This window comes from Ochlerotatus camptorhynchus, unplaced genomic scaffold (assembly GCF_037179485.1).
Source record: "Ochlerotatus camptorhynchus isolate MF236.1 unplaced genomic scaffold, CSIRO-AGI_Acam_v1.1 ptg000374l, whole genome shotgun sequence".
In the NCBI taxonomy this organism is placed as follows: domain Eukaryota; kingdom Metazoa; phylum Arthropoda; class Insecta; order Diptera; family Culicidae; genus Ochlerotatus; species Ochlerotatus camptorhynchus.
The window spans coordinates 2096052-2111285 of NW_027040862.1; the positions used below are offsets into that span (position 1 = coordinate 2096052).

Consider the following 15234-nt stretch of genomic DNA (forward strand, 5'->3'; position numbering starts at 1 on the left):
TGTTTACACTGTATTTTTATCGCTGGCAGTTTTTAGAAAGTGGGAAAAAATGGCGTCACCCGAAAAGCAACGTCGCGAATTGATTTTGCGCAAGCACCTGGAACTCTCATCTCTCTCATCGGGACATCGGAAAACAACTCGGAATTGTGCAGTCAACGGTGAGTCGTGTGATTAAACATTACTACGAAACTCTGAGCATCGAACGGAAGGAAAAATACGGTCAGAATGGACGTGTCGTGAAAGCGGAATCCCAATGCTTCGGTCAGGGATGTGGTCAAAAAGTTGAATCTGTCCAAGTCTTCCGTTCAGAGAGCCAAGGACTGGGAGGGACTGCATACGTACAAAGTGCAGAAGGCTCCAAATCGTGACGAACGGAAACTGTACACCCAGATGCAGTCGAGGCTTCATTGTCTCATCATGTATGATGAGACTTACGTCAAGGTGGACTTCCGGTAGCTTCCGGGCCTACTGTTCTTCACCGCCCAGCACAAGTTTGATGTTCCGCAGGAAGTAAGGAAGCAGAAACTTTCAAAGTTTGGCAAGAAATTCATGATTTGGCAATCGATCTGCTCATGTGCCAAACGGAATGCGCCGTTCGTGACTACCGGGACTGTAAACCTTGGATCTTGGATCTACCTGAAGGAGTGTCTGCTTCCTCTGTTGAAGCAACACGAGGGCCCTACGATCTTCTGGCCGGATCTAGCTTCGTGGTACTATTCAAATGTTGTCCTGGAGTGGTACGAAGCCAACGGGGTCACTTTCGTACCCAAGGACATGAACCGAATCCCAAGGAGGTCAAATCTGATGAAGACATGAAGAAAAAGTGGGTTTCCGTACAAAAGAAGCTGCAGCCAGATGTTGTACAGAACCTAATGAGTGGAGTTAAGCGTAAGGTGCGAGCGTACGGTTATGGTATTGAAGTTGAATGAAATAAATATGCCAAAAGTTTACAGTTTGAAAAGGATCGGTCAACTAGATAATTTTCTACAGTATTTTTTTCCGTGATGCAATTTGATGTGGGACAGCCTTTATTTCTATGAAGTAGGGGAATTTACGTATTCTCGGCAACATAAGCAGCGACCTTCTTTCTATAGCCTTTTTCTCTATGGAACGCACACATATGCAGTATTGGTTTGTTTACAATCTTTTGCTGCCAGCTGCTCTAACAATTTCAGTCGAAAGAATTGTCAAAAACTGTTTTGAAACGCTTTTACAAAGCTCCAATCTTCTCTAGTGAGAGCGAGTATTGTCGGCAACCAGTTTTTCTTCGGCAACCGTTCCATTTGAACTGCATGTAAATCTGATGTTCTATTATCGGCAACTCGAAATCAGCTACAATTTGTAGTGCGTGTGTTTCATTTCAAGAAAACCCTGCTAGATTGCTTTTTCTCAGTGGTAAAAATATAGTCAAATTGAAGCTGAAAGCATAAAGAATTGTTTGCATGCATTCAGCGAAGTGTTTTCGTAAGAAAATGCAGTGAAAATAGTGTTTCAATTTGGGTTGCCGAAAATAGTCTGTCATGCCGAAGCCGTCATTTCCCCTACTTTAATGTTTTTAAGTATGAAGGAAATGTCGTTTAGGCCCCAATAAGATCCCTGTGGGGGACCCCAGAGGTGCCTAGAATTGGGTCTGAAAGTTTATTTTGAAAGCGTACAATTTGCTTACGGTTTGTTAAGTAGGACTGGAGCCAGTTCAAAAGTCCGGCTTCCATTCCTACTTTCTGCAGCTTGAAGAGTAATAATGGTATGTCGATTGTTTCAAATGCTTTACTGAAGTCAGTGTGAAGAGCTTCTACGTGGTTACCATTATCCATGGCATTCAGTGTAAAAGAGACAAACTCCAGAAGATTACAAGCAGTGGAGCGGTCCTTGAAGAAGCATTGTTATTTGGTTGTTTACTTGTTGACAAAATTGGTCCTTTATGATAGAGTCAAGAATGCTTGGAATGCAAGAAATAATGGCAATTCCACGGTAATTTTGTATGTTGGATTTCGAGTTAGATTTGGAAGAGGTTTTCCAAATTTCAAGAAATATTGAACTTTTCAAAGACATGTTAAAAAGGCGTTCTAAAGGAAGGCAGAGTTCTTCTGAAAGATACTTCAGGAATACGTTATTACCCAAGTAACATTGCAAGTTTTATCGCGGTTTTAAAGCATGCTAAAGCAAGTCTAAATCAATGTCTGCTGAACCCTCATAAAACCCCAATTGCTACTTGGGTAAGGTACATCGGTTAGTGTAATATTCACTCATATTTAACATATGGGCTAGAGGTTTTCGTCTTTGGTAAAGTTGTTCAGATGTAGAAGAGTTATCCTAGAATATTGACGAACACAAGTGACTGATATGAACGGTATCTTATTTTTTAGAAAACATTTTTAAGTATCCGGATGTTTCAATTGAATTGCATATTTCTTTTTAAATGTGGATGACACGAATTTAAAAAAAGCAAAATATATAAACAACCCAAGTAACAATTCAAGCTGAACAGTAAGAACAGAAGCTGATTATTGTTTGATTTAAGGTGTACAAAGCTGATTAACATCAGGCTGAACATATAGTTGATTAGTAGTGCATGAAGCGAATTGTATCCCCATCATCCAACCTCAATAAGTTAGCTGATCTAAAGATTGAACAAGCCTTATTTGAGCTTAACACAACTCCACAAATCAGCAATGCGTTACACATATTTTGATAGCTTGATTTCTTAAATGTCATCAGTGTCTGTGTCACTCGTTGCATTTCCGGAATTTTAATTCTTCTAAATTCACTGCCTATCTTTCTAATTACAAGCAGTGGCAGCAGTAGAGACAAGGAAGAGGAGATTTTTAGGAATAGCATTTGTATTCCTGTGTTTTGTCTGTTATATTGCACTGAAGGTTCAGATCGCACTGCACTTGAAAATGAGAGGAATTTTTTACTGTCACCAGTTGTTGTTTACAATTGCTGTATAATACTCTTCCGGTTGCTGTTATTTAACTTAAATTTGACGTGATTTAACTTAATGATCATACCTTTTGCCACACATATGCGTAAATGGTCCAGTTGGCGCCTGTGAATCAGCAACTGCCGGTTCGAATCCCAAAAAGCAATGGTAATTTTGAGGCTTCAATTAACAATATAAATATGTAAATCCAATTAGTCAGCAACAAGTTACAGCAGTTTCATATAACTGCATTAGATATGAAGCGGTCTTTCATTATTATTTTTGAAATAAAACTAGAGGGCTGAACAAGGGTTGGAAAATGGCTTAAAAAGCTTATAATGCATATTACTGTTAAGCTTTTTGCTTATTATAATCACCAGATTTAGATGTTTAAAAGCTGAACAAAGGTTAAACGTGGTCCATGTACAGCAATTATTCAAACTAAGGCTGAATTAAAATCGATTAAACAACACTTGTTAAGCATCAAATTGTTACCTGGGAAAGGTAAGCTCTAGCGATCTCTGGGGAGGTAATTCTAAACTGTGATGATTTCCATATGATTTCCGCAAACCGAAACCCTCTATCTAGGCAAGCTGTCAAGTGAAACCAAAAAACTCGAAACAACGTGAAGCAACAGTGCGAACTGATGAGTAAATTCCAAACAAGGGTGCCGAAATCCAAGATTTTTTAGCGACTAACTTTTCCACGAAGTAAAGAGTGATACGGTCAAAATTTGGTCAAGGGAAAACGCGTGTAAATCGGTGAAATCGTTTATTTAAAAAATCAAAGTAAATTTCTTTTTCAAGTTCAATTAGTATAAAATTCCGGAAAAATATTCAGTTAGGCTTCCGCTTTTTCAAATCCGAATTGCCGGGCCTTACGCTTGACCCCTGCCATCAGATTTTGTACAGCCACCTTGTCCACCTTCTTCGCCGCAGAAAGCCAGTTTGCCTTGAACTGCTGCTCGCCCTTAGCAGTTTTTTTGGTCTTCTTTAGGTTCCGCTTGACAATAGCCCAGTATTTCTCAATTGGGCGGAGCTCTGGCGTGTTGGGAGGGTTCTTGTCCTTGGGAACCACCTGCACGTTGTTGGTGGCGTACCACTCCATGGCCTTTTTACCGTAATGGCAAGATGCCAAATCCGGCCAAAACAGTACGGAACAACCGTGTTTCTTCAGGAAAGGCAGCAGACGTTTATTCAAACACTCTTTCACGTAAATTTCTTGGTTGACAGTCCCGGAAGCTATGAAAATGCTGCTTTTCAAGCCACAGATACAGATGGCTTGCCAAACCAGATATTTCTTTGCGAACTTTGACAGTTTCATGTGCTTGAAAACATCTGCTACCTTTCCCCTTCCTTTTGCTGTATAAAACTCCTGTCCCGGAAGCTGCTTGTAGTCGGCTTTGACGTAGGTTTCGTCGTCCATTACCACGCAGTCAAACTTCGTCAGCATCGTCGTGTACAGCCTCCGGGATCGCGCTTTGGCCGTCGTATTTTGTTTATCATCGCGATTTGGAGTCACTACCTTCTTGTAAGTCGATAGTCCGGCTCGTTTTTTGGCTCAATGCACGATACACCCAGCTTATTTGCGGCATCTCGGAGAGAGAGGTTAGGGTTTCGCTTGAAACTACCGGCAACTCTCTTTGTCGTCTCAGCGGCTTCCGGTTTTCGATTTCCCCCCGATCCAGACTTCCTGGCTGTCGACAAACGTTCTCCAAACACTTTAATTACATTTGTAACGGTTGATTTGGCAACTTTTAGCGATTTTGCCAACTTTGCGTGCGACTTGCTCGGATTTTCGCGATGCGCGAGCAAAATTTTGATACGCTGCTCTTCTTGCTTGGACGGCATTTTGACAACTGAAGAGTGAATTCCAAAATCAAAATAGGAGCAACATTCTACACACACACACCTTCAAAATGAGGGGTGTTCAGGTTTTTTAAATGCAAAATTGAAAGAAATACGTCAAGTTGATATTGACCAAATTTTGACCGTATCACCCTTTAATTTTTCCCCAAATATACAAAACGAGCTTAACAACATAATGCACTACGTCGCTTAAAAGGAAAATCTTGAAAAAAAAGTGACGCAAGCCAAATATTATACAGGTATGTTTTATTGTACTCCTAGCCAAGCACATATGGAAATAAATGAGCCAGATAATTCGTTTCCTGGATTTATTCCGAATGGCAAATCAAAGAATGTTTCATCGAGAAAACTGGATCAGGACTGTCTAACAATATTTTGTAAAAACTGCAAAACTACCGATTTAATATAGCTGATTTCTGGACAAGCTTATAATTTGGCGGGAAAAAAATGGGGCACAGACCAAAATTTATCAAATTAACAATCCAACCCATTTCTTTTGCTGCCCAAAATCTAAATGTTGTCGGAGTTCACGCAGCCAGTTCTTCACGTACAATGATTATCTTCTTTGGAACTGTACAAGAAATATTCAAATATTTCAAGTAGTTCAACTTCACATTTCAGCTCTAAAAAGATCAAGTTGTTTTATTGAAACAAATTTATTTAATTATTTCGCAAACTATGGGAGACAACTTTCAACAATATTGACAAAGTGAACGAATCATTGCAAGTTAAAACGGTCAGCATAGACGTGGCAGGTAAACTTATCACATCCATTGAGGAAATGAAAAAGGATGCAGCTGATCATCCTATTCAGTATCTAAGGAAAAATCAATTGGCGTCGACAACAACTTCAAAGTAACTCGACAGCGGTGGTCATGATTTGCCAGTGGAGCTGCCAACCCTCACTACGTCCCTGCCATAGGTCTAGTCCATCTGAACAACTTTGCCCAAGACGGGAACTTTCAAGATGTTATGTTGCGGCAATCAATTCAAAACGAATGTCACACTAGCGCTGCCTGATGAGTGAATTGTGAGTTGAACTCTTTACCTTAAGATAGGTCTTGGCCATCTGAACAACTTTGCGCAAGACGAAAACCTCCTATCTAGTCCACATGTTAAGTTAGGGAAAACAATTAAAAAATATTGTCACACTAGCACCACCTGGTGAGCTAAATTTGAACTAATCTCTTTACCTTAGTATAGGTCTTGTTCGTCTGAACAACTTTGCCCAAGACGGGAACCTTCGATCTAGTCAAAATGTTAAATTAAGGCAAACAATTCATAAATAATGTGCTGCCTGGCGAGTGAATTCTGAACTAAACTCTAAACTAAAATGTGTATATAAGATGGCGCACTTGATCATTTTCGTGTTAGCGCCATCTAGTGAGTAAATTCTGTCATACACTATCCATAGTTTTGAAGACCTTGTATTCTTGAATATCTTTGCAGCATCTCTAACATCAACATATGCCAGTTCATGGATATATTTTTACGACGCCTGATAATTTAAACAGAAAGTCCAATAAATTTACTTTGCCAATCATTTGAAATTTCTGAAAATTCGTTAAGATACGGCAATTTGAATTTGGTGTCAAATTGACTCCAGGGTACTGGGCTGCGTAAGTATTTCAATAAAATGTTTCCAATAAATCTGTTTTCAAGTTTTTTGGAGCAGATTTCATCTAATGTTATAGAGCTCTGGTGGACGCACCTAGTCACGAAAGCATTGGTAAAGTGGCCTGGGGGCTTACAGTAATAGAAGTGATGCAAATTTAATTTATATCTTGATATTCATCAGAAGTTTTATCATACCGACAAAGTCAATGTTACATTACTGTGAACCAAGGCATGTTAACAATTCTGGATTAATCTGGACCGGTATTGTAAAAGGTCACCACAGTCGACATATTTTCTGTGATAATCGACTGCCTTTGCTTCTGACACTTGCAAAAGAAGCTATCAAATTACAGTACCAAACTAAAATGTCATATGACAGGCTCTGTCATACGACACTGTCGCCGAAGACCGTCACGAATGTATGTATTTTAGTTTTTCTCATAATAAGAGCTGCTACTGTTGTGCTTGTGTGAATTCTGAAAATAGCTAGCAACGATTTCCTAGTAAAAACATATCCGATCAGAAATGGTTTAATTTACACCAAATTGAGGAATTAGAACGAAATCACACATGTCATATGATAGTTATTTGATCATTTTCTTTTCGAATGTTATTCTACCGATTGTGTTGTGTAAGAGAGACGACGGTAGAGCATGAGGGTACGAATACAAACAGACTGTCGCGCACGACAACGAAGCGAGTGTAGTAAAAAACGTCAACCGTTTACATCCCTGATCTGGACTAATCATAAAAGGTCTAATCTAGACAAGAGATTGTCCTGGATATCTGGATGGTCCAGGAAAACGTGGAAGATTCCAGATAACGCTGGAAGGTTGGCAACCAGAGAACCAATAGACGATGCTTGGGACTAGCAATCATCCCCAATGTGTAAAAACTGGTGTGTGTGTGTGTGTGTGTGTGTGTGTGTGTGTGTGTGTGTGTGTGTGTGTGTGTGTGTGTGTGTGTGTGTGTGTGTGTGTGTGTGTGTGTACAATCTAACCCCCACTGTCCAGCAGTGTTATTATGGAAGAAAACTGCTTTTTATTACCCTTAAATTAAAGCAGGTTTAGTCCGGGAGTTAGAAGGTGTTAGCTCTATTGCAGCTCCAGTGACCCATTTCAGAATGCCTGGTAATTCACGACCACTCCGAGGTCACTTTTACTTACAATAAGCCCCGCATGTTCACTCTACCTTTATCAAATGGATAATGGTATCATAAACACACTTCCAGATTCAAAAATATTATTTCCAAATCTGGCACGTATATAGTTTTGAAATTTGTTCAACTGTTTTAAATCGATTTGAATGGACATTTCTTACCAATTTTGTTTCGAATACCTCTTGATTCATCTGCTGGCAGCACTAACTGGCCCTTACCGGCGACCAACCCTTACTCAAATGCTTCAACTTCCCGGATGGCGGCCCGCTTGATTCACTCCTTCTTGATGACCTTCTGTTTGCCTATCAGCCTCTTCCACTTTTCGTCCTTCAGATACAAATCCGGAATAAGATCTTTTTTTTTTTACACCATCAATTTTAGAGTTTTTTTTAATCGTTCAAATTGATAAAAACCATAAAAACACAGTGACTTTTTTTTAGCAAAATCAAAACACGTCTTTAGGTGAATCATCCTGTCGCAAAAAGCCATGCAGGAGACGGATTCTTCATCGCCTTTAACTGGCTTAGCGCATTGGTCACAGGCGGAAGTCATGCTGACCCAGTTTCCAAAAGTGATTTAGAAACAGCGGTGGAGATACTCTAATACGCAAAGAGGAATTGGATTCTCGAGATCGCCCAATGCTAGTCGTGTACAATATGTCCGATTGGATAATTTTTTCACTGTTTTCACAACACAAAATTAGCCGATTATCGTAACGAACTACACTTTCCACTAACAACACTAATCAGCCGATTATCGTAACGAACTACACTTTCCACTAACAACCAGTACAATATTACAAGTATACCGAAAGGAAAAAAACGAATAACGATAGCCCGTGTGATAAAAAATGACAAATTTAGCTGCGCAAAATCACGACGATGTGAATAACAACAACTCTATATGATCTATCATCCCCAATGTGTAAAAACTGGTGATCTCAAATTAGGCAATACCAGCGCCAGCCGCGCCTGAACGCAGGTCAAGAAAGGAGTGGGTGATGGAAGCCGAGGAGTCCGAGGAATTACAGGAATGTTCGATGAGAGGGTTGGGTTTGCAGCAGGGTTCGTTTTGCTAATAGGAGCTTGGGATTGAACCCACGGTCTTCTGCTCAGTAAGCAAAATCGTTTGCCACTAGGCAGACGAGATCCTTTCTAATCATCCAGTTGCTGTTATTACCATGTAGTCATGTTAACAAGTAAAACGATTGAAGAACCTTGAATGTGGGTGGGCTTGAGAATAGACTCATGATGTTCTGCTCAGTAATCAAAAACGGTTGCTCTAAGGCCACCGAGCCCCTCATATCACATTATACCTTTACTAAAATTGTTATAACGTTGTTGACGACAGTGAAATTTTTTACAAAATTCAAACAGATAAACAAGCGATCGTACCATACATTTTTAACATGAAAGGACCTGGGACCGCGTTTTTCTGCTCAATAAGCAAGCCACTGCAACCGACGATCTTTCAAATCTGAAAACTAAAAGCTACGAAAGAGTACTTAGGACTTCATTAAGTTCCACTTTCACGCGACGTTTAATGTTTCGATTTTCTCTTTACGCTTTGTTCAGGCATTCATAACTAGCTATGACCGACGTGACGATAGCTTAAGCCCTGGTTAAACAAGCTATTTAAATGAAATTACGTTCTCAAATTTCACTTGGTATTTAATGAACAACAGAAATACGCGATAATGCAAATAGTTTCAGCGCCTGATGGTTAATTTTAAATATACCAACGGTACTGCCTACGCCGACGACAACAGTGAATTTGCAACTTACCATTTTTCTAGGATATAACACCTTTGCCCGGCACCTCCACTTGAGCTTCATTTCTGCTATCTGTCACTGTTTGCGAAAATATCGAATAGGAATTACCTTTGTTGTAGTAATTCCTTCAACGAAAACAAATTTTCTTGCATTGCCATAGTCATCTGGGAGGAAATTCGCGTCTTGTGCTTTCCCCAGCAACCGTTCACGGCTAGCAGCTACCGCCCGTATCCTTCAGCTTGCTCACAATCTTCGGCACTGGCGAGGGACCAGCAGACGAGCACTTTTGCAAGCCGTCCTACTGATTCGGAAGGAAGATATTGCACATAAACACGACAATGCTGGAATTACCCCAAACCAAATGGAGCATTCATGTTTCACTTCGCTGAAGCGAGAGGATTTCCTACGTTTTGTCTGAGTAACTCTATAGATGCATACTTAATAACTAAAAATCAACTCGCAACTCAATGATTTGTCAATCAAATCCCATCCCAGTCCAATGGCAATCAAAAAGTTCGAAAGTGTAGATAATCATCTAGTCGTAAACTCCCGTTCACTTTCACTCCAACTTGACACACTAAGCACATCGCAGCAGTTTTCGAGACTTCGACTCGCATCTTCCTGCCCTTGATCATAATAATAAAAATTCCACCGCATCCCATTCTTGTCACCGCCGCCGTTGCCGTTATCTGATCGGAGTGTGAGACTATCACTTTCCATTTTTGCTGATGGCACAGCATCATGAAGCATCCGAGTTGCTCATATGGGCCCAATCGAGCACCACGGGCCGAAAACGGCTTGGGAAATTAAGACCAATAAACTGTTTGATTTCGGTGGTAATTACCATCAACATATGCCATCATCGTCGCAGCGGTGGTGGGATGGGGGTGGTGGGGGAAATATTACGGATCCAGCAGCTGTGGCTGAGCCGAAACCTCATTATCCGAAAAGAGATTATTATGTCACGGGTGAAGGTAATTCCATTTTACGTACGACAGCAAGAGTTGAACCGTGTCTGCTCACCCTTACCGGATTTAAGAGAATGATGATTCCAATTATACTGGGACATAATTGTTGTGTCCAAATTTGCCGTTTCCGATCTTCCACATGGACCAGTTGCACGACAAATGACGACTCGGAAAAACTCGACCTTCTCCGATGTGTATGAAACGTTGCATAATTTTGTTTTATGGGAAATCATTTTGGATCTTGTACCTTTTTTACTCAATGGCGTCTTTATCGTTTTCCAATAAATATTGAAGATGTTTCAGTGTTTACCACTTTTTTTGAAGTTTTACTCAACATATAATTACCATGTATATTTTTCCCTAAAGACTTTACTTTTCTAAACAACATTGTCTCAGTCGTCATTTCGATCAGAAGTGTCGATTTCATGCTACAATTGATTGAAAAATGTCAAAGACGTAATTTTGAAGAAGAAGAAGAAGAAGAAGAAAATACAGGATCCAAAATGTTCGATTTTTTGCAAAAATGTGAAATCGCAAAATGCTATTCGGAACTGGTCACATGGCTTTGCACAGGAAGTACATACTCTTCAGTCCGTCGTAGAATAGAACCTCTACAACAGCAGCTTTGACCTATTCTCGATCAAATTGACTTCCAATTTAGAACAGTGTTCATAGCACGTGAGTAATTTTTTTTTGATTGATCCAGATGTGTAAATCCGTAACAGATGTCACCACCAACACACACACACCCACACACTGAACTTCGAAATTGTTTCGATAGTAAATTATTCATTTCATCAAATTTGCTTTGGATGAATGACAAATTGCGACCTATTTTTGCTCCTTCTTTGGGTTAGAGATTGAACCCCCAAAGAGGACATGTCAACAAGTTCTACTGACCTCGCCCGTCCCAAATTTATATTCATCGCATTCGAATCCACACTGCCAGCAAAAATTGATATCCCAAAAGCAGGCGAAAAATCGACTATCGATTGCACTGCCCCGCGAGCCTCCGCCTTCACACTCGACCAATATTCATTTGAACGGAGTCAATTGGTTTTTCTGACCAAATGCCACCCCCCCCCCTTCTCGTCTGTGGCAACTGCCGTATAGTGAGAATAACTGACTGCGTCGTCGTTGTCGTTGTCGTCGTTGTCGTTGTCGTCGTCGCCGTCGCATACCTTCAGGCGCAAACGGGGCGACTCAAAAATTGATTTATGAATCCACTTACTCCTTTTTTCCCCCGCCATATCATCGGTAACGGCATCGATGACGACGACTACGACAGGGACGATAACTGCCGCCGCAGGCTCAAATCGATATCTCATGTCGGAATGCAAAATGCGGGCGATGACGATGGTTGAATGAACATCATCGTTTCGGTGGCAAAATCGGTGTGAATTGGACAAAAGTCAGCGGTCTGGTGCGATTTATTTGCGATTGAATGATTGATCGGGTCACTTTCGAGTGGAATGATTTGTGAAAAAAAAACATATTCTAATAATTTTCCCATCTTCTCAATGTTTCAGATCCCATCCCGGCGCCGCTGCGTGCGCTGAATCCCTTCATCAAGCACTGGGAACCGGCACGGTTCGATCGCAGCCAGCTGGAGGTAGCCCACCGGCATCACGAAGACCACCGGCGGCGGAGGCGCAGTGTCAACTATGACCACAGTGCGGCCAGCTACGGCCCGGCCAACGTGGTCCGGCTCAACTTCCACGCCCACAATAGGTAAGTTCAACCGAATAAATTTCAATTAAAAAAAAAAGATTGGTCAGTGACGAGATTTCAACCGATAACCTTCGGATTGCGGGGCGCCAATTTACACTTGGTTCCGAAACAGTAATCAGTGTAGTTGTGCAGGATTTTACGACGGTTTCTTAAATACTTTCAACAAAATGTGTTCTTTTTGGTCATGACCGCGGAAAATTCCCACAACAACGAACTAAAAGTCACCGGAAGAGTTCGTGTTCCGCACCGAAAACTTCCTTCGCCGGTTATAAAGCAACTTTCAACTTCGATTTAGCGACGGAATGACTTACACCTTCCATATGCGCGCCGCACAGCCACGTCGACGATACACACCGAAAGCACCGAGAAGAAGGACTCAACTTTTATAAGCAAGCTTCATAAAACATAAAATTTAAACTTTCGCCCATAAAGTAGATGCCGGTCGATGGCGAAGTAACGGCAGAAAAGAAAACCGAAACATAATATTCCTGCCTGGGACCCCGAGATAGGCACACGCAAAACTAGAAACTCTCCCGGAGAGGACAAACTTTCAACCTTTTCCGCCTGGCGCAGAACTTTTCACGACCCTTCCGGGGTGATCTGTTTTCGCCCCTCTCCCTCAAGCAGGTCGAAGAGCTTTGACAAACTTGGAAAGGATGAGCAGTCCGAGAGCGGTGGGGGCTTGGGGCGGGAGGGGGTGGGCGTTAAAAGTGCGATAAAATGCTACAGGCCAAACTAAGAAACACGTGCCGATTTTCGCTAGCCGCTGGCTGCGCTGCGGCTGAGGTTCATGGGGTTGTAAGCAGTCTATCGCGCGGCCAAGTTTATGGCGAAAGTTTAGCATATTTTCTGCCGGTCGAGGGTTAACTCACCCAGTTGCCATGATGGAAAGTAATTCCGGAGAGCGCACAGGGCGACAGAGAGATATGACCAACCGGTTGTCGTCGGGGGTGGCAAAAGATGGGTTTTTTGTTTCGGAGGAAGTTTTTTTTTCTGGCTTGGAGTAGGTTTAATGGAAGAGTTTTCCGGTGATAAAGGGGAGGCCGCGGAAGGTGGATTCAATTTATGGGATTGAGAGGTTTTCCAAAATATGGCGCTTGTGAAAGTGTTGAGTTATTAAGGTTTGGTAGGTTGTAATACTAGCTAACATGTCCGTTGGTAAATTAGATTAATAATTGGTCCTTTAGAAAGTGGATGGACTGCTTTTTTTTTTTATATTAATTTATTTGTACAGGCTCAATCGAATAAACTTTACAGAGCCGAGTTATCATTTGCATTATACATGAATGATGTCTTAAATCTAGAGTTAAAGGAATTGAACCGATTACTCGCGGTCGTCTCGAGGTTAGTGGAGATTTACAATTTTTTGGATGGGGAAAGAGAGAAGGAGGTTTGAAATATGATTTATTATATAAATATTTAATTAATCCTAAAACATGAACTTATTTCTATTCATCTTGAAAACAAACATAAAAAAAAACTACACGCACAATACACAAACTAAACACAAGGTTAATCAAACTTACAATCTAAGGTTAGTATTCTTAAAGTAAACATATATGAGTTTCATAAACTCCAGATCACGTCTAGCCAAAATATCCCGAACTGGAACATTAGGTTGTTTACCTCGAGCCCGAAGGGAATCGCACAGCTCAGATCTGACTCCACGATGCTCAGCACAAGACCAAAGGATGTGATCGGCGTCTTGGTAACCTTGTCCACATTCACAGAGATTGCTGTCTCCCAGCCCAACACGAAACAAGTGAGCGTTTAACGAATAGTGATTGGACATGAGGCGAGACATCATACGAATGAAGTCTCGACCCACATCCAACCCCTTGAACCAAGGATTCTTCGACACCTTAGGGATGATCGAGAATAGCCATCGTCCCAAACTCCCTTCACTCCATTTATTTTGCCAGCTGGCGAGCGACTGTTGACGATAAATGAAGAAAAATTCATTGTAGGCGATTTGTCGATCGTAAATATCGCCTTGCATAGCGCCCACCTTAGCAAGTGAGTCCGCCTTCTCATTGCCCGGAATCGAGCAATGAGATGGGACCCATGCAAAGGTGATGACAAAAGATCTTAAAGATAAAGCACTCAGAAGCTCTCGTATTTTCATGAGAAAATACGAGGAGTGCTTTACCGGCCTCATGGATCGAATAGCCTCGACAGAACTGAGACTATCCGTAAAAATAAAATAGTGATCTGGTGCAAGTGAGGCGATCGTTTCTAGCGTATAGTATATTGCCGCCAGTTCAGCAACATATACGGAACAAGGAGCTTGAAGCATTCGAGAGGCGCTATGAAATTCGTTAAAAATACCAAAACCAGCGGACGACTCTATTAGTGATCCATCTGTGAAGAACGATCTTGCAGAATCAACTTGGCCAAACTTTGCAGCGTAAATTGACGGAACAATCATGGAACGATGATGTTCTGGGATTCCACGAATCTCCCGCGTCATAGATAAATCAAAACTAACTGAATTGCCGAAGTCGGAGAAGCATACACGATGGGGATTATGCTGTGAAGGGCTGACATCCTGAGTTATGTACACGTAGTACAATGACATAAAACGAGTTTGAGGGTTTAGCTCAAGAAGCTTCTCAAAGTTTTCGATTACCAGTGGGTTCATAACTTCACAACGGGTGAGGAGCCTGAGGGACAATTCCGAAAACCGATCCGATAGTGGCAACATGCCCGCCAACACTTCGAGACTCATCGTATGAGTCGAGTGCATGCATCCTAACGCGATACGAAGACAACGATACTGGATACGTTCCAGTTTGATGATGTGAGTTTTAGCCGCCGACTGGAAACAAAAACTACCGTACTCTAAAACCGATAAAATCGTTGTCCGGTACAACGTTAGAAGATCTTGCGGATGAGCTCCCCACCACGTTCCGGTAATTGTTCGGAGAAAATTGATCCTTTGTTGGCATTTTCGTCTCAGATACTCAATGTGGGATCTCCAGGTGCATTTGGAATCGAACCAGACCCCAAGATATTTGAAAGACATGGAATGAGTGATCGGCTTACCCAAAAGTTGAAGCTTCGGTTGTGCTGGGCTATGCTTTCTAGAAAAAACGACCAACTCAGTTTTCTCCGTGGAGAATTCGATACCTAGCTGGATAGCCCAAGTAGACAAATTGTCTAAGGTATCCTGTAAGGGTCCTTGCAGGTTGACCCC

At 41.5% G+C, this 15234-nt stretch overlaps 1 protein-coding gene across 1 annotated transcript in view; it reads left to right on the plus strand.

Annotated features, from left to right (window-relative positions):
- Kul (Kuzbanian-like) overlaps positions 1-15234 on the plus strand; it is a 692619-nt gene that overhangs the window by 226470 nt on the left and 450915 nt on the right. The window contains exon 4 of the mRNA XM_065232791.1: positions 11837-12038. Coding sequence (XP_065088863.1) covers positions 11837-12038 — 202 coding nt within the window. The remainder of the gene's footprint in view (positions 1-11836; positions 12039-15234) is intronic.